This window comes from Camelus dromedarius, chromosome 14 (genome assembly GCF_036321535.1).
Source record: "Camelus dromedarius isolate mCamDro1 chromosome 14, mCamDro1.pat, whole genome shotgun sequence".
NCBI lineage: Eukaryota > Metazoa > Chordata > Mammalia > Artiodactyla > Camelidae > Camelus > Camelus dromedarius.
The window spans coordinates 63,146,773-63,171,692 of record NC_087449.1 but is presented as its reverse complement, the minus strand read 5'-3'; the positions used below and the strand labels follow the sequence as shown (position 1 = coordinate 63,171,692).

Genomic DNA, 24,920 nt, shown 5'->3' with positions numbered 1-24,920 from the left:
CCCAAATAAATTTTAAAAATTAAAAAAATTTAATAATAAACTAAATTCAAAAAAGAAAAAAAGCCTCCGATAGGGGAATATGGAAAATTCAAAGAACGCAATCAAGTTGGAACACTGGTAGTTCAGGGTTGGGGGCAGGGGTGTTTCAAGATGAAGTTGGAAAGATGCTCGGCAGGGGTGGGTGTTGATCATACAGGGCCTTGTGGGCAGTGGGGAGGAGTGGAAATTTTATCATCAGAGCAAAGGGAGTGCCACTGGAGGATTTTAGCAAGGGAGTAAGATAATTTGATTTGAGATTTAAAAAATACCGGTCTGGTTACCGTATAGGAACTGACTCGGGGGGCAGGGGCAAGAGTCGAGGTGGGAGGCCACGTAGGAGGCTGCTGAGGCCAGCCAGGCACCTGGAAGTGATCGTGGCGGGGCCTGAACACATGACATGCTGCATAGTCCTTACAGCAGCCCTACTTTACAGGTGAGTAAGCTGAGGCTCAGAGAATGCATGGCTGGCCCAAGGCCTCAGCAGTGTGTCTGGCACATGGCAGGCGGCCCGAGGTGCCGTCATTTCCATCAGCATCAGCACTTTCTCTTGGTTCTCCAGGTGCTTTGGGGCCTGGCAGCGTTTCGTGCAAAGAGGGACCCAGTACCGGAACCACGTGGCCAGCCGCCGGGTGGGGACCCTGAGGGTGTGCCTGCAGCAGTGGGTGCAGATGAAGCAGCTCCAGGCCTCAGATGGGGCGAAGGTGACCCAGCTGTCCCTTTGCCGGCAGAAGGCGGGTGAGCGAGTGGCGGGCCAAGGGGCTCCCTTTCCCTCCCACCCGAGCACACGGTGTCAGTTAAGCTCCTTCTGCAGTCACCCTGGTTGATATATGGGTTCTTGTGGTGGGAGGCGAGGGGATGAGGAGCTGTCTCGGGTGCAGCCTGGCAGGCCTGGGACGGAGGGGCCACAGGGGTCTCTAGAGCAGCAGGCCTTGCTGGGCCCCATCCTCGCACCCAGTCGCGAGCTCCTCTAGGTGAGAGGTCTGGTCCATCTTCCACCTGGGAGGGATGTAGCCCCTGCTCCTAGGAAGCTCCTGATCTGAGGGGTACACGCAGCCCCTGCCCCTGGCCAAAGCCTGACAGGGGAAGATGGGATCTTTGAGGTGTCCTGGAAGGGAGGGTTTGGAGATGATAGGAGGGGGCAGTGCCCATGAGAGGAGAGGTCCTAAGGGCCCTGAGATGGCAGCCACCAATGGCTTTGGCAGAGGGAGGTCACTGATTCATCTCTTGACTGCTTCTCAGGGAACACGGTCCTCCTCCTCAGTTCAGCCCCTGGAAGGGCCACAGCCTGTGGCCTGGGGGTGGTGGGGCTGCCCCAGGAGCAAGGCCAGGCCTCCCTGAAGGAAGCCTGCCGGAGACTGGCCCTCCACCGGACACTGCTGCTCTGGAGGACACGGCTCTCCCAGCGCCAGCAGGCTGAGTGAGTATCCACGAACCTGTGACCTGGGATTGGGTCTAGGGGGCATGGCATGGGCATGGAGTGTCCCATAGGGAATGGACCACATCCTGCTCCTCCCTGTGGCCCCAGCATGGGGCCTGGCACACTGTGGTGGTTGCCAAGTGTTGGGCCATGGGAGGTGGCCCAGGGACAGATAGCGATTGAGCAGAGAGCTGTGGGGGCCAGGGCGCAGCCAGGGGCACAGACACTGAGTTCTACCACGGTGGCTAGAACCTGATGGGAAAGTTGGTTTAATAATCCTCTCCCTCCCCAGAATCTGGACCCACCTCTCAGCTATCTCCTGGCTAAGTGGGAGCTCCCTGGTAGCAGGAACCATATCTGTCTCCTCACCACTGTCTCCCAGCATCTTGCAGGTCCCCGGATAAAAACTGTAAATGAATAAGTGAAGGAGCCACTCATCCTCCTGCCCCCATTTGCCTTATTATACAGGTGGAGAGGCTGAGGCTCAGAGGGGTTGAGCAGCTTGCTCTAAATCACACTGTGAATCAGGAGCAAGAAGGTTCCCGTAGTGAGAGCTTCTCAGTGGTGCTTTTATATAAGACAGTCATTGCTGGGATTCGGAGCCCAAGCAGATGGTTGTGGGTGAGGGGGATGGTGGGGGTTAGGAGGGGTCAGCTTCCCTGATGGGATGTCTGGAGGAATGTAAGCTGGCAGAACTTGTCCTTGAAAGCCAGACACCTGGCATCTATCAGCCCCACACCCATTTGGTCCACTTGGACTCTAAGTCTTTGAATGTACCCTGGAACTCTAGAGAAACTCAGTTCACCATGATCTTTCCGAATGTAGCCCTCCCTCCCCCAGTCTGTCCTCTCGCCTTTGGGTACCAGGGCACAGTCCATATCTCCCTGAAACATACCAGGGGCTGCCCTGTACCCTGTAGCGTGAGATGAGTGTTTGGATCCCAAGTCTGCTGCTGTTTAGAATTTGGGGAAATGACCTTCCCTCAGGCCTCAGTTTCTCCATCTTTGTAACTGAGCAGAGGCAGAAGTCCTAGTGTGGTTACACACGTGGGCTCTTGAGTCTTGGGTCGCTGGGCCCAGGGCCCGGCTCCACCTTCATCAACCGCGGGGCCCCCACCCACCCAGGGAGTGTGGCGGGGATCACAGGATGGGTGCAGGAAGAGCAGTGGTCTCTGCCTCAGCTACGCACGAGTGGAAAGTCGGGAAGCCCAGGCCGCACCCAGACCGTTAAATCAGAATCTCAGGACCCCAGTGGGCACCGGTATTTCTTAGAGCACCCGGTGGTCCCAATGTGCAGCCCGTTTGGGGGGCAGTGGTCCCCAGCTCTGGCCCAGTGTTTGGCCAGTGGTGGTGCCCTTCCAGCCTCACCAGCCGGGGGTTGGGTGGGGCCCGGGCACTCACCTGCCCCTTCCTGTAGCTCCTTCTTTCAGGAGATGCAGCGCCGGGTGCTTCGGCACATCCTGAGGGGGTGGCGCCTGAGGGCACAGGATCCAGGCAGGACCACCTTGGTCCCAGAACCACTGGGCGGCATCCTGGGAGAGGAGGCCTGGCGGGGCTGCAACACACCCCACAGCTCACTGGAGAAGGTGAGGGGCAGAGGACAGGGAGGGCTAGGGTGGGGAGGGGATGAGGGGAGGAGAGGATGGGAGGGGCCAGGACACCCAGAACTCCACACCTCCTTCTCCAGGCTCCCAGGGCCTCCGCTCTCCTGGAGATCCTCCGAATGAAATTCCTATGGGCAGCTGGGCGGCGGCAGCAGGAGCGGTGTCTTGTGCTCTGGCAGGCACGGGCCCAGCAGTCCCGAAGCACAGCAAGATGGCACCGGAGCATCCTTCAGAGGCGGTAGGGACCCTTCCCCAGGATGGGCGAGCCATGCTGCCCAGCACCCTGTGGGTTTACTGTTTCCCGGTGACCCCCTTTCCTTGCCCTTTCCAGCTGCATCCCCTTGGGGCCTGCATCCCAGAGGGCTCCCTTCTCACACCATGGGCTCAGGTCCTCTCTGCTCCTCCTACCCTCCTACCCTCCTTCCCTGCCCTGCTGAGATGTGTAGGGGTGTGCGAGGCCCTCTACAGGGTAATCATTTCTCAGAAATTTCCTGGCCCTGGTGATCTCAGCTTTGCCTCTCACTGACTGTGTGATCTTGGGCAAGTTGCTTAACCTCTCTGTGCCTCAGTCTCCCCATTTGTATGGGGGTAATTATAGTATTCATTCCAGTGGGAATCAGTGAGATAGGGACAAACACATCCCCTAGCGTGGTGCCTGGCATCAGCGAACACACAGTTCACAGCAATGTTTATCATTAGGGCTGAGCACAGCACTTGACATTGGGGGTCTGGGGTCCCACTGATCCCCACCCCCTCAGCATAGCATGACCCTCCAGTCCTCAACAACCCACTCTCCCCCGTGATGGAAACAGGGAGAAGAGTCACCTCAAGCCCCTCCCTGCTGCTGAGGGGAGGGGAGGGCTAGGCTGGCCCAGGGTGGCAGTGACCATCCTGACAGTAGACACTCCCTTTCCCAGCATCCTCCTTGGCTGGAGCCACTGGGCAACAGCCCAAGGAGCCCAGAGAGAGCTGGCTGCCTGCTGGGCCTGGGATCGGAGCTGCCGGGCCACGCTGGGTCTGTGGCGGCAGCGGCTGGTGCAGCGGCGGGAGGCGGAGCAGTGGGCCCAGGAGTGGGGCCGGAGACTGGAGCAGCGTGCCCTGGGCCACTGGCACTCGTGCTGGCAGAGTGAGTCGGGGACTGGGACGGGGCACCAGGGCGAGGGAGGGGCCAGGGTCTATCAGAGACACCCAGGATTCTGGGCCCCCCAGCACAGAGTCTGGTGATGGGAACCCCCACAGGGCCCACCCAGGGCTGGGTAGCAGGGGGCGACCTCGGGGCATGGATACTGTAGTCTTGGGTTCCTGTCCCCGCTCTTCTATTCTCTGGCTGTGTGGACTTTAAACAAGCCACTTAACCTTTCTGAGTCTCAGCTTACTCTTCCGTAAAATGCGGATGACAGTGGTACGCTCCTCATGGAGTGATTGTGGGGATTCTGTGAGACAGTCCACACGAAGTGCAGCTTCTCACAGAGTTACCATCATCATCGCCATCTTTATCCTCAACTGGCTGTCAGGAGCACCAGGTCTGAAGGCTGAGTGTCAGTGCTCTCAGGGGCCAGCATGGAAAGCGGGGATCTCTGGGGGCCATTTTCAAGGCTTCCCATTATAGACAATATATCATATCTGTGGGCTGGCAGGTGGAGACTTGGTGGTTCTGGAAAGTTCATGTCCTGTTCACTGGGGACAGCTGCTTCTCTAGCCCAATTGTTGCCCAGGAATGTTGGCCCAGTGTTGCCAGACCTTGGTTTTTAAAGAAAAGCTGGAAATCCATGTTTTTATATGAATTCTCCTAATTCCTAAACACTGTCAAGAAATTTCTTTAAAAAAGGTCTATGAGTTGAGGAGAGGAGGGTATAGCTCAAGAGGTAGAGCACATGCTGAGCATGCACAAGGCCCTGGGTTCAATCCTCTCAGTACCTCCTCTAAAAATAAATAAATCAATAGACCTAATAACCTGCCCCTCAAAATAATTAAATTAAATTTTAAAAAGAACTTAAAAAAAAAAAAGATCTATGAGTTTGTTGGTCTGGTCACCAGTAGGACACCTCTAATGGAAGCATTTTAACCCAGTTAGGTGGCCTCCTCGGTTTTTGTTCCCACTTGGGTAGAGGGCCCTGGCTGGCTGAGCAGGGGCCCCCAGTTCCCCGGGGCCCAGGGCAAGGCTGGCATGAGCACCCAGTGGTACTTCAGCATCTCTCTGGCCACAGGGCAGCAGCTCCTGGGTGAGAAGTACCAGAGGTGGGTGCAGGTCCGGCTCCAGGGCCTGCGGAGGGCCGTGCTCCGGGGCTGGCGGCAGGCGGCAGCTCGTCGGAGACGTGCAGCGACTGGTCCAGAGCAGCTCCTACTGCAGAGGTGGGTGGGCCTGTGGGTGGGAGAGTGACGGTCATCCCCACCCTGAGAAAGGCCAGGAGAGAGCCCAGGGATGGGAAGCTGGGTGGCCTCTGCAGCTCTAGGGGCAGCCCAGGCTGGAGGCCTGGCACCGGGCAAAGAAGGCATGAAGGGAGATCCCGGCCTGGAGTTGTAGAGCCATGACTGCCAATCTTCCATTATCTGGGCTGATCAGGAGGTGGGGGATGGCAAGCCCCTAAGCCCACCCGGTGCCCCAGGTCTCTGCCTCCTGGCCAGGCCAGTCCTTTGGTTTCAGAGCTCACAGTTAAGTTGGGGAAATCAGTCCCTCAAACGTCCACTGTAACGTGTTCCAATTCCGAGCGTTGTCTGAGGATTCGTGGCACAGAGGAGTTCTGTATGCGGTAAAAGAGAGCGACATCTTAACTTAAATAGAGGTGTTCTAGTAAAACATGTATACAGTTGACTGATGCCTGTTTAAAAGGAGAGGAGACAGGTGACCTCTTCACTGCCGAGTGGCTGACTTCTGTGCTGTCGCATCTGAAGGGTGTAGACATTTTCTTGGCCTCCCGGGGAGTGGAAGCCCCCATTTCCCTCTCTGATCTCCTGCCCCAGGTGGGCTTGTCAGGGGAGGCAGGGCGTGGCTGTTCCCCTGGCCGAGTGGGACCTGACCCCACACCCTCCCAGGCAGCAGCTGCTCCCCTGAGCCCGGGTGCCTGTGTGAGGCTCTGGATGAAGACCAGCATTTTCACCTGTTACACATCGGTCCTTACGTTTTTAAGGCACAGGGCTGCGTGTGCGAAACTGTATAACCTATGATGATTTGTGGGGGATTTTCAGGTGTGATTTTAAATAAAGGTGACTTTGACTGTGACAACTGGCTGGGCACCTCCTCTGCTTCTGTTCTGCAGCCCCTTCCAGGCCCGGTTTGGAGTCATGAGAGATACAGGGATGCCGTGGGCCAAGCATCCAGCCTTCCAGGATGGCCCAAGGAGACGGGCTCTGGAGGCTGCATCTGCCACGTGGTGGGAAGTCCCAGTGACCACAGCTGAGGCTCAGAAGCAGCGCGGAGCCCGGGCCTCCTTCACCTGCTGGAGCAGCCGCCATGTGCAGGGGTGCCAGGTGGACAGGCAGCTGAGGAGGGCCCGGGCCCACCGGGCCCCCATTGCAGGGCAAGCAGCCCTGGGCCAGTGCTTCGAGGCCCGCCAGCAGGCAGAAGAGAGAGCCCGGGCCCAGGCCCTGTGCTGGACGCTGTGGGTGCGTGAGTCCTGCCTACACCAGGCCGGCCGAGCCCACACTGCCTGGAAGCTGAGCGCCAGGTGGGTGCCCATGGCCTGAGGGCAGTCCTGCACTGTGCTTCCAGCTCGGGCCTTGAGCTTGTTTTGGGCTGGGGTGGAGGGTATTTGGCGGCTGGTGGCAAGGCTCAGGGGGTTGGGTGTGATGGGGACAGGAGACCCTGGTTATTGCAGCTGGTCCTGGGGTCAAATCCCAGCTCTGCTCTTTCCAGCTGTTTGACCCCTCTTCTGGCAAGTCTCTAATTTTGAAGGTCAAAGGAAGCTAACAGGCCTGCCTTGCGGGGCATTTCCGGGGATTGGGATTAAAGCTAAGTGAGCAAGCACTCAGCTCAGCCAGACACACACCAGGTGCTACAGAAACCAGTGCTTGTGGAGGCGGGGAGGGAAAGTGGAGTTGGCAGCGCTGCATTCTCTCCGTTCCCTAAACAGGATGCCTGTCTCTGTGTGATATTCTGCTGCTCTTCGTGCCCATTTTACCCTGATTTCTCCAGAAAAGGGATGGGGGAGGAGGAGCACAGGCATGGGGCTTTGCCTGGAGGGTCCCCCCACGGCAGGGCGCTGGTGAAGGCTGGGGGGGGCTCCCTACAACCCGCTGTAAAGCCCTGGCCCTGATGGCCCCTGTGTGGGCTCCTCCCTCCTCCCAGCCCACACTCCAGGGTCCTTGAGGCCTGGGCCCAGTCAGCAGCCCAGGGCCGTGTCCAGCGAACCTCCGTCACCCAGTTCCAGCAGGCTGGGCCCAGAGCCCACCCCAGGCCCAGGGCGGACGTCAGGCACTGGCTCAGGCTGGCCACCAGAGGGCACCTCCTGGTGCTGATGACTGCTCCAGCCCCGGGGAAGGGGAAGCAGGTGAGGTGGGGCCCAGCTGGGTTGGGAGGTCCAAAATGACCTGAGAATCAGTGGCTTCAGAATCAGCTTCATTCAACCCAGGGGGCAAGGGTGGCTGGATGCTTATCCAGGTGCCCAGTGGCCTTGTGGACAGCACCCCTAGGGTTCTCAGAGCCTCCTGTTCTGGCAGCCAACTAGCAGCCCATCAGCGCACATTCACTGAGCACCGACAGAGTGCCAGCCCAGTGCTGGTCCACTGCAAGGACATGCCCTGGGTCACATCTATTAGGGAGACAGACATCTACATTCATTGTAAATCATTGGTGCAGTCTAGCATCGTGATAGGTACAGGGGGTCAGTAGCAATTTTTTGTCAAGTTTTTTTTTTTTCTCATTAGAAAATGAAACATGCTCTTCACAAAACAAATCAGAAAATATAAGTGAAAAATTTCTTTCATCTCTCTCTCCACCCAAAGATAACTGCCAGTCTGTCTCCAGGCCAGAAGCATTAGTTCTAATACCAGCAAATGGTGACAAGAGCTTCTTGGCCTAGCAGGAGGGAGGAGGGCACAGTGAGATCCAGGCACTGCGTGACAGTCTAGGGACACGTCATCTCGGGACACAGCCGCAGGGCTGCTGGCAGGCCACACAGTGTTCCTCAAGATGAGGTGGCATCATCAAGAATCCTGTTTCAGGGCACCAAGAAGTATGTGATAGACTCTAGAAAAAGATTAAAGTGCTTTGTTTCAAATTGAATTGAAAGGAACTAGCTTTGGTTATTTGCAGAATTCACATATTCACATATGCAGGAATTTGGCCACAGCACACTCAGGGGTCTCAGGGCATTTTATTTCTAGATCTGTGTTTCAAGACAATTTTTTTCCCTCAGAGTATGTTTATAAACACTTTCACTCCACGTCAGTCAGCAAAGGCAAGCAGGGACCCCAATACTGATGGAGAAACAGAGGCTTGTACAAACTGAAAGTAGATGCCAGAAATGGGAGCTCGGGGGCTGAATCCCAGCCCTCCTCTTTCTGCCACGCGAACACACGCACCGGGGCAGCCCTCAGCTAACAAGGGGAGCAGGTTTTACATCTCATGCTGGCACAGACTCCCTTAGAGAGTCCCTGGTCTGCCCAGAGTAGTCACCGGGGGCTTGGGCTCTGGTGTCAGACCACTCAGGAGGGGTGGGGCCTCAGACAGGTGACTTAACTTTGTAAAGCTTGAGTGGGGAGAGTGATGCCCGCATCACAGGCTGTACCTGGCACAGGTAGGCCTCACTGAGCAGTAGCCATCATTGGTCCATTCATCTCCGAGTCTCCAGCCACGTGAGAGGATGGGGATGAGGCAGTGACACGTGCTGATGGCCACATTACCCTTGGGCACCCTCTCTGTCTCCTCTGGGAGCCTCAGGGCTCACGGGAGAACGTGCAGCAATTCAAACTGTCCCACTTGTGCACACACAAATAGAGGCTCCGTTACTGGTTGGGGCAGGGCAGGAAAGGAATCCCGCCAGGTCACTTGGGACTCTGGAGGTCCAAGCCCATTGGGGTCAACTTCTCGTCTCTGGCTGTTCTCTCAGACCTGCAGCTGCAGGTCACTAGCCACAAAGCCCAGGCTGCCTGGCCCAACCCATCACCAGAGCCCCAGTGGACAGAGGAAGCGGAGAGAAACATCCTGGGCTCAGGGTAAGGAGATGCTCCCTCTGGGGATACACACTCTGAAGTGCGGGGATGAGGGAGTCACCAGCCCTCAAGGGCCTGGCAATCAGCTTCAAGCTCTTGGCATACCTGTCTTATGTATTTACTCTGTATTTTCCCCACCATCTTCTCTTCTGGGATGTTTCACTATTTTGAGAAAACAATGAGGAGTTCTCCTGCCCCACCTACTCTCTCTGGCCCGCAGGAGGCTTGGGCAGATGTGGGGGAAAAGAGGACACAGACTTAACTCACTTGACACCTTTTCTTGCTCACCCTCTTTCTAGTGCTCAACCTCCAGGAGCACCACGGGTTTGCTTCCCCGAGTGATGTGTTAACTTCTTCTGACTCAACTCCTCTTCCCAGGAAACAGAGAGCCCCCACTCTGCCCCGACTCCCAGCTCCAGCTGCAGTGGCCCAGATGCACCCACGGGGTCCAGGGCGGGCGCCCTGAAGGGCCAGGAGGGGACTGCAGCTCTGAGACCAGAGACCTCAAGGGCGAAGGAGAGGCCGAGCAAAGGCGGCTGGGGTAGAAGCAGAGTGTGCACCTATGTGCGGAAGAGGAGGGGTGGAGGTGGTGGTGGGGGCCAGGCCAAGGGGCTTTGCCTGACCCAAGGCCAGACCTGGGCTCTCTCTGGCCAGTGCTCGTCCGCAGGATCCCGGGGGAGCAGGCCCAGGCCAGTGGCTCTGCCCTTCTTCCTGGCCATGGGGGTGTCATGACACCCTCGGCCATCAGGATGCACACCAGGGCCTCTCCCTGCAGGAGAAAATACCTGCAACGCTGGCACCTGGAGGCACTGCTCCGCCGGCTCCAGGGCTCCCAGCAGGCCCAGCGCCTGGCAGTGACGTGGCAGCGCTGGGTAGATGCTCAGGGGGCAGAGCAGCTGGCGCGGACACTGGTGAGCGGGCGCCCCTCCCGCCTCAGGCTGACCGCCCATCTCATCCCATTCCCAACCCGGACCCCTAGAAACGCTGCTTCTCAGTGTGCTCTTTGGACGGACAAAGGCTGAAACCTGGGCAACAGGCCCAGGAATCTGCATTGTTAACACACCTCAGATGAAACCCCCCTTGTCACATCCCCTGCCTGCTGGTGCTACAGGGTTGCGGGTGGGGAGGCTGCAGAGGGGCTGGGGGCTGTGAGGGTATCAGTGGGCCCAGCGAGGGGCTTTCTCGCCACTTTCCCCGTAGCTCAGGCAGTGGCACCTGAGATGGGCGTGGAGAATGTGGCGGCGGCGAGTCCTGCGGCTGCAGGTGGCTCGGCGATTATGGCAGCGGGAAGCCGGCTGGGTCCTCTCCCAGGTACTGGTAGGGCGGCCCTACCACTCGCCTGGGTGGTTTGAGCTGCAGGCCCTGCCTGCTTGCCGCCCCAGAAACCCTTCATTTTCAGGGAGGGGTCAGTTCAGTTAGAGAAAACACAGCCTGGCTTCGGGAGCCCTTGATTCAGCTGTTGACCATGTGCTCAGCCCAGTCCTACCCTGTGACTGGTTTGGGAACAAGGCTTGGCTGGTGGCAGGGCTGCTGTCCCACGTGGGTCGCTGAGCTCCCCTCCTTAAAGAGCGTCCTTCCCTGACCACAAGTCAGATCTATTCTGAGCCCGTGCATTTGGCCTGGGGCAGAGGGAAGGGCCTCCTCTTCCCTCAGGGATAAAAGGAGCTGGGCCAGGGTGTCAGCCCAGCACTGACAGCACAGACCCAGGAGGGATCCAAACAGCCTTTCCTTCCCCCTCCCTGACTCCAGGCCTTTGAGAAGTGGCACCAGCGTCTGGCAGCCAGGGGCCAGTGGAGAGGTGCCACCAGCAGCCCGAGGCTCCTGAACAAAGCGGGCATATCAGGAGGCCAGGGAGCAGGCAAGGAGCGGCCAGAGCCCCTGCACGGGGTGGACTTGGGGCGGAGCAGGGGGCCCAGCTGCAGTTGTGACTGTTCCCATGGCCAGAAAAGCAACTGAGCCCCGCCTCCCGGGAGGGAGCCGAGCCCCGCCAGTTCGGAGAGCGCAGGCGCAGGCCACAGGGCGCTCAGTCCTTGTGCTCTGAAGGACAATAAAACAATCTCCTTAGTCCCAGCTGCCTCTCAGTCTTTCCTAAAGGCTGCCCCTCACTTCAGCCAGCCGCTAAAGTGAGGAGGACGCGCCTTCGACCGGCTTCCTCTGTCATCAGGCTGCTCTGTGGCCCCCCGCCCGCCTCCCTGTTCCCACCCCCCACTTGTCAGTAAAGACCCCCAGGCAGGGGCTGGGACAGGGACCAGCCTGTGTGCATCTGCCACAGCAGACTGACTGAGGGCCGATTCCTGGGGAGCAGGACACACAGAGGGGACAGAGCAGCTGGCAGGAGGAGGGCCTGCCTGAAAAATAAGCCAGGAAGAAATGAGCCCTGCTCACCAAACCGTAACTTTGCCCTCGATGATAACAGGCAGGGCACCCCCGCACCCTCCACGGCCAGGGGAGAAAGGGGAAGGCCACAGGCTCCACCACGCACAAGGGTTCAGACACCTTTAACCCTTAAAAGGCACTTTCTCACTTGAGCCACGGGAACAGAGATAACTGTCTCAAACAACAGCGCTGGAGAAAGAGGGGAAACCTAGCTGAACTCTCAGGTAGAAGGAGGCAAGAACTATTACTAGGTTTCAGTCTAAGGTCCATCCTGGGGCCAGTGCCGTGGCAGGGTAGTCAGTAGGCAGGGCAGTGGTCCCCCACTTCGCCCCCGAGCAGGTAGATCCCGGCTGCCAGCCCTTGGAGGTGGAAGGGTGCTGCACCCTGACCTTGCCACGTCTCCTCCACGGTCCCACAGTGCCTGCTACCATGTTTGCTTCGCTCGTCCTCCACACGCCCAAGAGCAAGGTCACTGGCAGTCCCAGGTTGGCTCCAGGGGCTCCATTGGCAGCAACCCCTCTTGGGGACGATGGTGTCCCGCCCACCATGGTGCCCCCCCAGGACGGGGCTGCTCCCCACAGGAGCACAGACTGTCAGTGAGCAGGGAACCCAGGCTCCCGTGTGGGGCTGACTCAGGTCCAGCCAGAGCCCACGAGCCTCACACTAGTCTAGCTGCCACCATCGTGTTGGGGAGTGGAGGCCAGGGCTGGGGAGAAATGAAGGAGAACAGGGGTCCCCAGGAGAACCGGGACTGGGGAGAAGGAAGGTGGGACACGGTGGCCTCAAGCTAAGGGTGCTGGGGTGCAGGGTCATGGAGCCTCCATCTCCCTCTCATTCTGGGGGGCCCGGTTGAGAAGCTCAAATGTGTCTTCTACCACCTGCCACAGGCAGTTGTCCAGCGGAAACTCATTGTCCACCAGGTTGACCAGGAAGTAGTTGTCGTGGATGTGCTGGATGATCATGCGGGATGGGGACTCCTCCTCATACAGCTTGCCCCACTGCTCGGTCCACAGCGCGAAGGCCTCGTCCTGCACACGCACAGAGAAAGGCAGCAGGGCACAAGTACACACACAGTCCCACACAGGCAAGGTTAACAGGCTGACCCTGGGTCAGGGCTCCACGCTCAGCACCCCAAGGGTCCCTGCTGCCGCCCAACAGGACGTTTCCAAAAACAGAACCTGGCCCGCCGCCAGTGCCACCTCCCACCCCCTAGTCCAGAAGTAATCTCCATCGGTCAGAGTCAGGGCACTGACAGCCCTGGGGAGTGCGGCCTTTGGCCACACCCTCAGTGATACCCAGCGACACTGCCTGCGCAAGGCTCTGGAGGTGGGCGGGGCAGGCCTGCTCCCCAAACCCTTACCTTCCAGAACATGAAGCTGACTGGATCCACCACCGTGGGCTGGATGATCTCTCGCCCAGGGAAGATGCCCCAAGTGACGGCGTTGGGCTGCAGCTCAGGGGCGTTGGTGATGTTTTCGCCCTGGGGCGGGGGTGAGAGCAGACCCGGGGCACAGACAGCTGCGGTCCCCTGCCGGGAGCGCGCTCCGCCCTGTGCCCTCTGGCTTGGTGGCCCTGTGAGCGGCGCTGCTCGCCCCGCCGGCCAGAAACCCAGAGGCCTTCCTGGGCTTTCCCTTCTCTTCCTACGCTCCAACCAGCTCTGCGGCCAGTGGCTCCGCTCACTCCGCTCCAGCCTCTCCCCTCGTGTCCCGCCCAGCCGGGCCTCTCTCTGCTATTCAACCTTCCACAGGGACTGCTGACTCTAACCTCCCCTGGCCCTGTTACCCACACGCTGTCCCCTGGAACCTGCCTAAAATCAAACATGAAAGTCACTCCACTGCTGGGAAAGGCTCCCACTTGCCTTCAGGGGAAAACCCCAATTCCAAGCAGGACAGTTGAGACCCCTGAGGACCTGGCCCCGGCTGAGCACTCTGACCCCACTCAGCAGCGATGCCTTTGCCCACCCTTTGCCCTTTCCCTGGAACGCCCTTCTCCTCCTTGTCCTTAAAGATTCAGGCCACACAGGACCCCTCTGAACACCTCCTCTGACCTCCCAAGTTAGACGTCCCTCCCCTGGCTCCCCATGGTGAACCTGATCATTATGAAGGACAACTGCTCACACCATCTGTCATTATCCACGGATGGCCTCCGTCTCTAGGCTGGGGGCTCTGGTGGGCAGGGGCCCGGCTCTGTCTGGCACAATGCCTGGCCGGCTGGGCGCTCTGTGACTGCTGAGCGGAGGAGTAAACCCTGGTGCCCTGGCCCTGCTGGGCACAGCTGGACCCGGAGCTTGCTTACCTTCACGTCCACAATGTGGTAATTAACCCGCAGCTCGTACTTTTTCAGCACCTGTAAAAGTGCTTCCGTCGTCTCTCGGGAAGTGAAGAACTCTAAGTAGGCCTGCGGGAGAGAGCCAGGCGCTATCAAAGGACCCCCCAGTCCCCGCTGGGCGCCTTCTCTGGGTGCTGCAGGGTATGCCATGTGCTCAGAAACACTGGACGCCAGCCCTCCTGACCGTCCCAGGGAGGCACTGACATGGACCTGCGTGGCAGGACACTTAAGGCATCGGGACTAGCCCGTGGCCACTAGCTGGTGGTGGAGTCAGCAAATACATAAGCAAAGCCAGGGGAGCAGGTATGTGATTCCTCGATCTGGACAGGTCTAAGGGACATCTGCCACCCTTCGTCCAACTGGGGAAGTTTCCATGGAGAAGTCATTTCAGAAGCTGTACAGGGGCCGTTTGGCAAGTAAAGCAAGAGAGGCCTGACACCCGACACCCCCCACCCACCAGGTGGTGACATTGATGAGGAGGGCTTCCCCAGTACCACCTGTCTGTCAGGGATTAAGCTGGATTTATTTAAATTCATTTGATATAACACTCATAAAACTACATGGTGGGCACTGTTAGTCCCATTTTACAGACGAGGAAACTAAGTTCAGGGAAGTTGAGCAACTTGTCTGCACTGACGGTAAACAGCAGAGCCGGTGCTCAAACCCACGTCTTTCTAACTCCACAGCCCTCGGGCTTTAGTTCAGAATGTAATTTTCACTCCAGCAGCCCTAGGAGCAAGAGACCCACAAGGAACAGTATTAATCGCTCCCAGCCAATGAATGCTTCCCATGTCCTAAGCACTTTACGTGCTTTGTCATGTTTCATCCCCAGAACATCATGTGACATATACCCATTTTACAGAAGAGAAAGCCAAGGCTCAGTGCGGTCAAGTGACCAGCCTGCCCAGGTCTGTCTGACTCAGAGCCTGAGCTCCTGTCTGCTCTGATCCACTGCTGCTCAGAATAAAGAGCCCCCAGAGAGGAAGGCTGCTCTGTCCCCTTCCCTGGGGAACCCCGGGTGTCAGTCGAGGAGGGGTAGCCCTGTGCACCCATGCCAGACCTTCTGGAAGACATAGCCCCCGCTGGGGCCCCAGCCCACGATGGGGTCGGAGGACGGCTTCCCGTTGATGTTGGGCTGGGAGTTGATGGTGAGGATGCCCCGCCGGTTCACTCGCAGCAGCTCCTCCTTCATCAGGCTGGTCTCAGCCGCCAGGGGCTCGTCATTCCAGGGCAGGCAAGTCACCTAAGGAGGGTGAGCGGCGCTGGGCAATGATCCAATCTGGCACCCTGGGTCCCTCCCTGTCAGAGAGCCAGCCCGTCTCTGCCTCCAGCAGCCCCTTCTGGGCACCCCAGGCCAGGACTCCCCAACTCACCCTTCTCCCTCTGCTGAGGCGCCACGTCCAGAGACAGAGACGAGGCCCCGGGTAGGTGGTCATGGCCCCACGGTCTGGCCCACAGGGCGAGGGGACGCAGGCAGGACTCCCATCCCAGCAGCACTCACTTTATAGCCGTCCTGGTTGGGCTCCCCTGAGAGGTAGCGCACAAAGACTTCGAAGACGCTTTCTTCACTGGTCAGCTCCTTCCCCCACATCTTCAGCAGCTCTTCCTTCGGGGACTTGCTCTTCAGGTAGAAGAGGTAGTAGTCCTTCAGCTCCCCAAAGGCTGGAGAGGAGGAATTGCCCCTGGCAGAGGAGGTGCCCGGGGGTCAAGGCGCACTCCTGACCTTGGGCTCCTGACAGACAGTAGCCTCTACCTGCCCCGGGGACCATTCCTCAACCAGGACTCCATGGACTCAACCAGGATCTGCTTCCCTCCTCCCAAGAAATAGTTCTTTTGCGATGGATTGTCCATGATTGTCCGTAGGTGCTCACCAGCGACCGTTGGGGAATTCATCCCACTCCTGGGTGCGGTAAATGTAACTCTTTGGTCTGGAGGCCCAGAAGATGGGACGGACGTCTTCCTCCCGGCGCTTGGGGTGGGCACTGATGGCCCAGGGCAGGGGACGTCTGGGTGAGAATGGAGACAGAAAGGGTCAGGGACTGGCCAGCGGGAGCAGGGCAGAGGGAGCACTGCTGAGCCTGGGTTCTTCCATCTGACTCAGAAATGCCAAGCCGGGCATGGAGTTCCCACTGAGACTGGAGCCCTAAGGGTGCCGCTAGCCCTGGCACAGACATCCCTCTGTGCCCCCTGCGGCGGCCAGCACTGCTCAGCGAACTCTTTCTGTGACTTCTCTCTGACATCCCTGTCCTCCTGACTCTCCTCTGTGGCTCCCAGGTCTGAATTTGGGGCCACTGGCCTCACCTGGGATCCTCGATCCACATGCCCAGACGCTTCAGAACCTCCATGGTGGCCACCTCACGGTTGAGGGTGTAGAAGTGCAGGCCTGGCACCAGGCCACTTTCCAGAAGCTCCCGGCACAGGCTCACGGCCTGCTCAATGCCATAGTTGCGGATGGCGGCGTCATTGTCCTTGATTGGCTCAATCACGTCCTTGATCTGCTGCGGCACCTCCAGCTTGGACAGCTTCACAAGCTGCCGGAGGGAGTGGTAGCCCTGCGCGAGACACGAGGGGGCTGTGGGTGCCATCTCCCAGCCTGTCTCTCACCCCAAATACCTATCCCCCACCAGGTCGCCTGGCCTCTGTCACATGACACAGAGAGACCCAGGAAAGTCAGACCACCCTGTACGAATACCCTTCTCTAGGCCAGCTTTTCCTGCTCTGCAGAGAACAGCATTCCTGTCTCTGGTCAGAGCCAGCCCTTTAGCCCCTAGAATATTTATTAATAACATAGTGGCCATCTAAGCCAGTGGTTCCCAAGCCTCAGCGATCACCAGAATCACCTGCAAAACTTAAGAAGTAATGTACAAAATCCCAGGCCCCACCTCAGATCTACTAAATCAGAACTTCTAGGCATGGAATCTGGAAATCCATCTTTTGAAAAAGCTTATTAAATGATTCTGGTGACAGCCAAGTTTGGGAAACATTGATTTAACCAAAATTTACAAGAGTAACAATCCCTTTTAGTGTCACTTATCAGTAAGCCCCTCCATCAGGTACTGTTGCTATTTTGGTGGGGACATCAGAGGTCATCAACATGGGGCTGTAAGACAACATTTTGCAAGGACTAAGCATCTGCCTGACGACCATCTAATGAGTATTAAAGAAGGACTTTGGCCTGGACTCGGCACGTCACCCCAGGGCCCTGGCCTGTGCTAGGACGGGGGGGGGGGGGGGGGGGGCTGGAGGAGGAGGGAGTCTGTTAGTCCACCAGGGACCCTCACCTGAATGGGGAAGATTCCAGGGAGGATGGGGCAGGTGATGCCCATCTCAGAGCAAGCTTTAAAGAAGCGGAAGAATGTGTCAGCCTCAAAGAACAGCTGGGTGATGATGAAGTCGGCCCCTGCAGCCACCTTCTCCTTCAGGTGCATCAGGTCTGCTTCAAAGCTCTCTGCATCGGGGTGGCCTTTGGGATAACCTGCCGATAGGGATGGCAGTAGAGAGAGGGGGGCTCCACCTGCTCAAGGTGAATGATGAAGGAACCAGAGAGCTGGGAACAGAGAGCCCCGGACGTGTCCCTTCCAACCCCTCGGCATGGGCAGGCTGAAGCGGTGATGGCTGGGCTCATCTGATGGGCCCTCTCGCCCTGCAGCTGACTCCTGGGGAGAGCTGGCTTAGAGCCACCCTCCCAAGAGTGGCGGGGAGACTGCCCCCAAATCCCCACACTGTCCTGCCTCATGCCCCTCGCAACCAGCCAGGCCAAGCAGGCCTTCACTCTGTGTGGAAAACAGAAAACACTACCTTCACACTGGCTAGGCAGCCGTGGGGTAATGGGCTTGACTCTAGGCACTGGGTTAAAACAGTGCTTTTAATTTAACATTAAAATTACGCAGGGGTCTAAGACAGCACAAAGTCACAAACCATGTCACACAGGAAGAAGTGAAGAGAGTGGAGGTGTTCTGCTTGAAGAAAAGGACAGGCAGAACGTGGTAGCTATTCCTAAATGCCCAAAGGTCTGCCGCCGGGACAAAGGATTCACCTTTGTCAAGTTCCTTATAAGTCAGATTCCGCGTTGCTCTGATGGCAGAATTAGGATCAGTTTCAGAGAGCTGCCTGACAATGGAACCACCAGCCCCACAAAGTAACTAACTCCTGGACTGTGAAAACCTGAGGCTGGGGACCCACCCAGTGCCGGGATGCCAGGATGCCAGGGGTGCTGAAGATGGAATTCCAGAATGCCTGGGAGGCGGGACCAGACGTCCCTTAGGTTCCTCACTAGCTCCAGGAACTGGATGACCACTTCCCTAAATGACTGAACTCACTAGGGGTCCTACTTGCACAGGAGACCAGAGGCCTTAATGAAACTCCAGGCCAAGCGCTGGCTTCCCCAGCCTGAGTCCAGGGCAAGGACCCCCAAGCCAGGAAGGCGGCAGATCTAAACCCACGCTGTTAGGAAGCCAAGCTGCTTTGTTGTTGTGATAAGGCAGTTTCATCCTTAAGAAATCCCGAGTCATCAAAAATGGATATGAAAACTATTGTTTCAGGTTTAAGGGGGTGGAATTAAACACCACAATTTCCCACTTTCAGTAACAAGGCTATTTTTCCAGCAAGAACTTCAGAAACAGAGGTTTTAATGGCTGAAACTCTCTCAAACCTCAGCAGTACCCAACAAACCCAGTAATTGCTTTCATTTAGATTTTGCTCAGTTTTACCATATTCTTGTATCATCACGGCCAGCGTGGTGCTATCTAATCCACTGGTCCTCTTTCTCACCCACTTTACCAGAAGCAAAGCGCCAAACCTCCCGGCAACTGTAGCTCCCAGCTCTGCTGGTTTTCCCTCGTCACCGATCCAATGCCCACTGCACACGGGCACACTCCCCAGTCAACTAACTGTCTTGCGGCCGTGCGAGCAACGACACTTGAGTTCCTAACTCCTCCTCTGGGCCTCCCAGACTCATCACCTCAACACCCCCTTCTCAACACTGAGAAGAGTGGACTCAGCCCAAAGTCCCCAAAGCAAGTAATTTCCTTAAAGCCACATGGCTTATTTTTCAAAAATTCAGATCACTTTGATTTGCTACTCTATAATGTAACCATGTTTATTTTAATTAAAAAATATGATTTTCCCCAAAATATCTGAGAAAAACTGTCATGCCAAGATGATGTGTCAAATTAATCCCCAGATTTCCTGTGTCCCTGGCACATGCGATCTCACCGATGACACTCAAGCCCCCATCTGAGAAGCTGAAGGCCCAGCTCCTATGAGTGGGGCAAGAGGAAAGGCCACCCCATCTGCTTCTAGCCAGTGAGCCTTGCCCCTTGGCTATAGCTGAAGGAACCAGAGTTGAGCTGAGAATTTGGAATTGCCACTGAGACCTGTCGATCAGTCTGGGTGACAGTTCAGAGCAGGCGGTGGGTCATGTGTGTACACATCAGGGACAGGAGAAGCGTACATATCAGGTCTACTGGATGAAGCAGGGAGCAGCGGGAGGCAGAGATGGGGGCCCTGGGGCCCCAGAGAGAATGAGGAAGGGCCTTGGAATCTAACTGCCCCCTGGTTCCAGCGCTTAATGAGGTCTGATGCCACTTCCTGAACTTGTCCTGAGATTCCCCGTACCCAGAATCTTAATAAATATACCTCTTTGGTTTAAAGAAAAATAGGGCTGGGAAGTAGGCTAACAGCAAGGAAAGGCAGAGGAACAAAAACTTAAGGGGTGACAGCCTGCCCCGGAGGGTATCGGATGGCAGAACGAGAGGCCAGACACTGTTTAATTCACCTCTGCACCGCCCCCACCCTGCGCAGGCGCAGGCCTGTGGTGCCTGGGTGACCAGGTCCTGAGCTGAACACCGGCGGGCTCTCTGTCCCCACCCACTGGGAGGCCCCGGCCACTCACCTGCCACACAGATGTCAAAGTAGTCACCAAACTCGCCTCGGATGTGCTTCACCAAGTCTGCGGCATAGTTGAAGCCTCCTTCCTCCTCTTCCCACTGGTCACCTATGGGGTCTGCAGGGTTGAGGTCACAGTGCTGGGTCTCACCCAATCTCCAGGTCGCCTCTCTGTTCCTTCTCCCTACCCTACACCCAGGACCATGAGCTCCTCGGAGGCAGAGCGTTCATATTATTTAAGTTAGTGTCTCTGCCTGCTGGCACAGCACTCAGTAAACAGTGGGAGGGAAGACAGCAGCCAGCCCGTCAAACACTCACCGAGTACCACCTCGGCGGGCACTGTGCTGGCAGTGGTGGACAGGGAACAGTGCTCTCCATTCAGCCTGGAGCATTGGAGAGCCCGTCCCTACTCAAACCTAGGTGTGTCCAGGCCCCCTCACCCAAACCCACTGCTCGCTCTCCCACTCCCTGGGAACCTTTGCCTCCCGGGAGAATCTTCTACTCAAGTGAGAAGTGGTCTCTGCTGTGGGGAGCATGAAGCCACGGGTTCCCGCACAGCAGGATCCAGCTTCCCACACTTGTGTGGCCCAATGACAGCAGGTGCCAGAGGCATAACCTGCTATTCTCAGTCCTGGGACTCATGGCAGAACCGAGCTCTCTGACTGGCTCAAAAGCTGGCTGCAGCCAGTGGTCGATTAAGCTGGGTACAGTCAGGCCAGAGGGTTATCAAGCACTAGCTGTAGTCAGGCCTGAACTCCTCCTGCGAGGTCAAGAAGTCAAGAGGTGGCTCCATCTGCGTGTCGCCCTTGGTACGCCCGACCCATGATGCCTACTGATGCTACTGGCAGGGGTGGGGCCGAGTGTACTCAGTGCGGGACCCGGAGAAAAGTAAAGGACCATTCCAGGGACAGAAGAAGTCTCTGGGAAGGCAAGACCCCAGAGAGTAGAGTGCTGGCTCCACACCTCCCCTCAGTGCCAAGATGTTTTTCAGGCCCAGCTGCTTGGCCTTGTGCAGATGGCCCGTGATCTCCTCCCGGCTCTGATGGCAGCAGGTCATGTGCAGGATGGTCTCCAGGCCACAGTAATTCACAGCGGTGCTGGCGATCACCATGGAGGAGGTCTCCTTGTCTGAGCCAGGGTCCCCTGCTGGGTGCCAGGTCACATCTATGAAGAGGGGCCCACCTGCCCCCATCCGGTCAAACCTGCAGGGAATTTCTTTCTGAAGAGGGGCTCCTGGGGGCGCACCACCATTTGCCACCTTCTCATGGGGTCTGGGAGTCAGAGAAGCATCACAAGTCAGGTTGGAATCAGACTGACCTGCAGTCATATCCTGGCTTTGCTAGTCATTAGCTGTGTGATCTTGGGAGAATTACTTAATTTCTCTGAGCCTCAGTTTCCTCATTTCTACACTATGGCAGAGGACAGTGCCTACTTCATAATGACACCGAGCGTATCGTGATACGTGGCTCCATGGCTCTTAGAACACTGCTGGGTACACAGTGAACATGCAATCAATGTGCCATTATTATGATTTCTCTTGTGATGAAGACAGTCCACAACGACAAGGAAACCATTGTGTGGGAGAGCAGCAATTTGGACTTTTCAAAGTGCTTGCACATTTATTATCTCGGGTGAGTTAAGGCATTTTGATGGTGAAGAGTTCCCTGAGAGTGGCAAGCAGGGCCTGATTCCAGGGACAGAGAGGGTCAGGAGACACAAGTTTCTTTCATGCTGCCCCCCAGTCCTGATGCAGCAGCCGGGAGTCCTGCGGAGCAAGGACGCACTTCCCGAACTAGAATTGAGAGCCACGCCTGTGCACATGCGCTATGTTATATGCTAGAACACTGTGCATTTGAACATCTTTGTGCCTTTAAACTTCACAGCCTTGGGAGCGACACGTGAGAAGTGCAAGTGATAAAAAGCATCAACTTTAAAAAAATGAACTGTGATTCATAAAATGCTAATGGAATCCAGCTGGCATTTCTAGATCTCAAGAGGCACAATCCAAATTCCTAACTTGCTGAAAATGTTCTCCAAGCTGCTGTTTTGTCACTTCTTAAACTCTACTCAAGATCTAGCCCCAAGTTCTGCCAAAGAATGCAGTCTGAGAGAATTAACATTTTTAACTCTTTGAAGAGTGTGTCTAAAAATTTCAGGTGTTTGAAGGGACTTTTACAGGCAACAGAAGCTGCAAATCAAAGGATCTACCCTGGCTTTGCTTTTTCCCAATCCCTGTGGCTGCCTTTTTCTGCCGGGTCAAAGTGCAGCCCTGCCTTGGGACTGACAGCTCACCTTTTCCTCCTGCCCCCACCCCCCAGTCTGGCCCTATTCCTTAATCTTATATCAGCTCACCTTGAGATGAGATTGACTGCGCCCTGAGCAGTTCGAGGAGGGAAGAATTCCAGGGAGAACCACTTGTCGCCAGATTCCATCCTCCGCTTCATCTTCTCCTTGAGTTTCTCATGCCGCTCAGGGTCCAGCCCCGGGGTGGAACACCTCGAACTCTCCTTGGAGCTCTCGCTGCCACTGCTGCTGCCCTCCGAGCGGGGGTTGGGGCCACCATTCCCTCTGGGTTCATTCACCATGGCCGAGTTCCTGCTGCACGGGGTGAGGGCGGGGGGCGTGAGACGGCAGGCAGCCAAGAGCCCAGCGCGGCAGGGTCAAGTGAGAGATGATGCATTTCCAGGCAGGAAGAAGACCGGCGGGGGTAACGGTGACGATGCCCCCGCCCCGTGGCTCTGCACGCCACAGTTACCGCCGTCTGCGCTGCCTCGCTCCAAGCTTTGCCCTCCGTCGCTGCCTGACTCCACATAGACAGCCCCCACCCAGCACAGAAACATGCTCCTTCAGCCCAGGGAGCCTCCGTGACTGCTACCTGATGCAGGGTGGCACAGAGAACCTCGCGCTGCCGGCCTCCGAGGCCCGCATTCCTCGGGAGGGGCAGCAGGGCCCCACTGCGGGGACCCTGGGTTTTGGCCGGTCCATCTCTGCCAGTTTAGACTCAGACCCCAGACCTCTGGGGAAGAAACGGGTGTGTCCGACTGGGCGGAGCTGTGACAAAGGAAGAGCCCGGAGCTGGAGCTGGGGCCGGAGGCGCAAGGGGGCGGGGGCAAGGCTTCTAGGCAAGAGGGAGGGCTGAGGCTCTAGTTGTAGAAGGGGGAAGGAAGGAGGGGGACGCGGAGCTGGACACCGCAGGGTTTGGGTGGAGATGAGGCCAACAGATGTTCAGGGTCACTGGATCACTCTCTGAAGAAGGAACAGCTTGGCCTGGCCCTGCCTGGTACATCTATTAGTAGGAACAGTTTGCATGCATGAAGGATGGAAGGGGTGAGGGCTTGACAAAGCAGCCAGATTTCTCCTGAGTTTGTGCTACTCCAAAAAGACCATATCATGGGTAAGAATTTGACATTGGCTGGGTTCCAAAAGTAGCGAGACCCAGGTTCAATAAGGGCGTGAATTTATGTCCAGTTCAGAACAAGGGCTGTCCGGCCTGTGCCTGCCTTCCGGGCTGTTCCTACATACACCACTGAAGTCGGTTAAAGTAATTATAGTGACTGCACAGCTACCAGAGCTGAGGCCCTGAGCCATGGCAACCACAGGCAGGCCCGCAGGGGCACCATGCCACTGGGCAGTTTGGTGGAGAAAATCAGACAAAAGCTTTAAAACAAAACACTACTCTCGCACAACAAGGTGCAAACACCCAGTGGTGAAAATTGGGTATCTGGCGACTTTGGAGCATTAGAGGGACAACCAGGCCAAGTTCATGCCTTTCAGGGAATGTCCACTGCTAAGCTGGTGTTCTTAACCATTTTGGGGTCCTAGGCTCTCGAGAAACTGATGAGATCTGTTGCTTCTCTCTTACTAAAACATACAAGTGCACATAACACACACTGGTACATCCAAAGCCACGGAGTTGACACCAGACTTTGCTTTCTACTCCTAGGAATGCTCATTTTGATTCTGACCCCAAATTCCAGTTTCTCCGTGGGGATGAACATCAGGAGTGAGAAAGGGGAGAGTGTCAAGGTCAGCCTAGCTGGCCTTTCTCCGGAATTCAAGAGAGAGCCTCATTATTTGTCTGCTGGAACAAAGCCAAGAGAGTGGGGAGGAGGCTGGACCCCTACAAACTATCTGCTCTTTCATTTTTTCCATAAAGACTTACTGCGTTCCTAGTATGTGCCAGGCACTGGCCTTCTTTCAAACTTTTTCACGTGCTACCACTTACTCACTTTAAGCTGGGCTCCCGTAGCACCCTGGGTTGTAACTGTGGGTTCACAGATTTGTCTCCCCTCCCTCTTCCCAGCTCGCTGAGACCAGGGCCAGGTATTCTGCCTATGGTACCCCAGTGCCTGGCACACAGTAGCAACTAATAGCCAGTACTCACTGCCGGCCAACGGGCCAGGCACTGTTGTTACTTTCTCAAAACAACCCTCTGCCATTTACTGAGCACTTAATCAGTGCCAAGCACCGAGCAGTGGGGAAATACGGAGCCCACCACTCCCAGCAAGGTTCGGGTGTGCACCTGTGTGCGGCCCGATGCAGTGCGTGCCGGGATAGCAGTGCTAGCGGCCCAAGGCTCCTCTCCAGGTGCTCGGCGAGAAGGCAGGTTTAAAGGGCTCGAGCCGAAGAGACGCCTCTGGCCCAGGTGGCTCGTGGGCCGCAAATCAAGTCACCAGGTCACTGGGTCATGGGCGGGGGCGGAAACGAGGGCCCAGGCCCGGTCCCGGGGCACCAGGTCACCGCCCCTGTCTCCGAGCCACCTCAACCCTGAGATCCAGGACCGGAAGCCCAAAGCGAGTCTTTGCTTCAGGGTTGGGGGTCGCGGGGGTAGGGGTTACAATAGGCCCGCGGAGGTCGCGCGCCCGCAGAGAGGTTGGGCCAGCTTCCACTGCTCCCCGCTCACAGGCAAGAGGTCCGGGTGGGTGGTCCTCAACTCCCCGGTCTCTCTTCCCGGCGACCCCATGCCTCGCCATCACTCACCTTCGGGTCGCGGATGACTCAGAGAGCGCGCAGGTGGCAGCTGCTTGGCCGCTCTGGGGGCACCAGCGGAGGGGGCGGGGCGCCTGCGGAGGGGCGGGGCGAGCCTGTGGGCGGCGAGGCGCAGGTGTCAGGTTGCCGAGG

General features: G+C 57.1%; 2 protein-coding genes across 5 annotated transcripts in view; one reads left to right on the top strand and one right to left on the bottom strand.

Moving 5' to 3' along the window:
* Window positions 1–11,137, top strand: part of C14H1orf167 (chromosome 14 C1orf167 homolog) — an 18,571-nt gene extending 7,434 nt beyond the window's left edge. The window contains 13 exon segments of the mRNA XM_064493326.1: window positions 599–774; window positions 1,279–1,456; window positions 2,873–3,041; window positions 3,143–3,297; window positions 3,977–4,185; window positions 5,267–5,411; window positions 6,317–6,724; window positions 7,321–7,546; window positions 9,838–10,120; window positions 10,410–10,520; window positions 10,690–10,748; window positions 10,959–11,054; window positions 11,057–11,137. Of these exon segments, the coding sequence (XP_064349396.1) occupies window positions 599–774; window positions 1,279–1,456; window positions 2,873–3,041; window positions 3,143–3,297; window positions 3,977–4,185; window positions 5,267–5,411; window positions 6,317–6,724; window positions 7,321–7,546; window positions 9,838–10,120; window positions 10,410–10,520; window positions 10,690–10,748; window positions 10,959–11,054; window positions 11,057–11,137 (2,296 nt within the window).
* Window positions 8,353–24,920, bottom strand: MTHFR (methylenetetrahydrofolate reductase). 4 transcript variants are annotated; one of them, XM_011000845.3, is made up of 12 exons: window positions 24,780–24,920; window positions 22,152–22,397; window positions 20,763–21,001; window positions 19,807–19,917; window positions 17,195–17,388; window positions 16,215–16,465; window positions 15,785–15,919; window positions 15,415–15,595; window positions 14,974–15,156; window positions 13,881–13,982; window positions 12,946–13,065; window positions 8,353–12,613 (listed from the first exon to the last, which is right to left on the bottom strand). In XM_011000845.3, exons 2-12 carry the CDS (start codon window positions 22,382–22,384, stop codon window positions 12,395–12,397), a joined length of 1,968 nt encoding a protein of 655 aa, XP_010999147.1. In that variant the 5' UTR covers window positions 22,385–22,397; window positions 24,780–24,920; the 3' UTR covers window positions 8,353–12,394. The 4 variants fall into 4 exon arrangements, with proteins under 4 accessions (XP_010999147.1, XP_010999148.1, XP_010999146.1 ...); XM_011000846.3 differs by having other exon boundaries at window positions 22,152–22,394; window positions 24,780–24,857; XM_011000844.3 differs by lacking the exon at window positions 24,780–24,920 and adding an exon at window positions 22,675–22,858.

What these genes read in the sequence shown, in the direction of transcription:
- MTHFR (XM_011000844.3), bottom strand. Translation starts at nt 22,784, where the DNA reads ATGGACCGGCCAAAACCCAGGGTCCCCGCAGTGGGGCCCTGCTGCCCC. An exon ending in GCAGTCAATCTCATCTCAAG is followed by an intron (nt 21,002 to 22,151) that starts GTGAGCTGATAT and finishes AATTCCCTGCAG; the next exon opens with GTTTGACCGGATGGGGGCAG. An exon ending in ATGTGGATCGAGGATCCCAG is followed by an intron (nt 15,920 to 16,214) that starts GTGAGGCCAGTG and finishes ATTCTCACCCAG; the next exon opens with ACGTCCCCTGCCCTGGGCCA.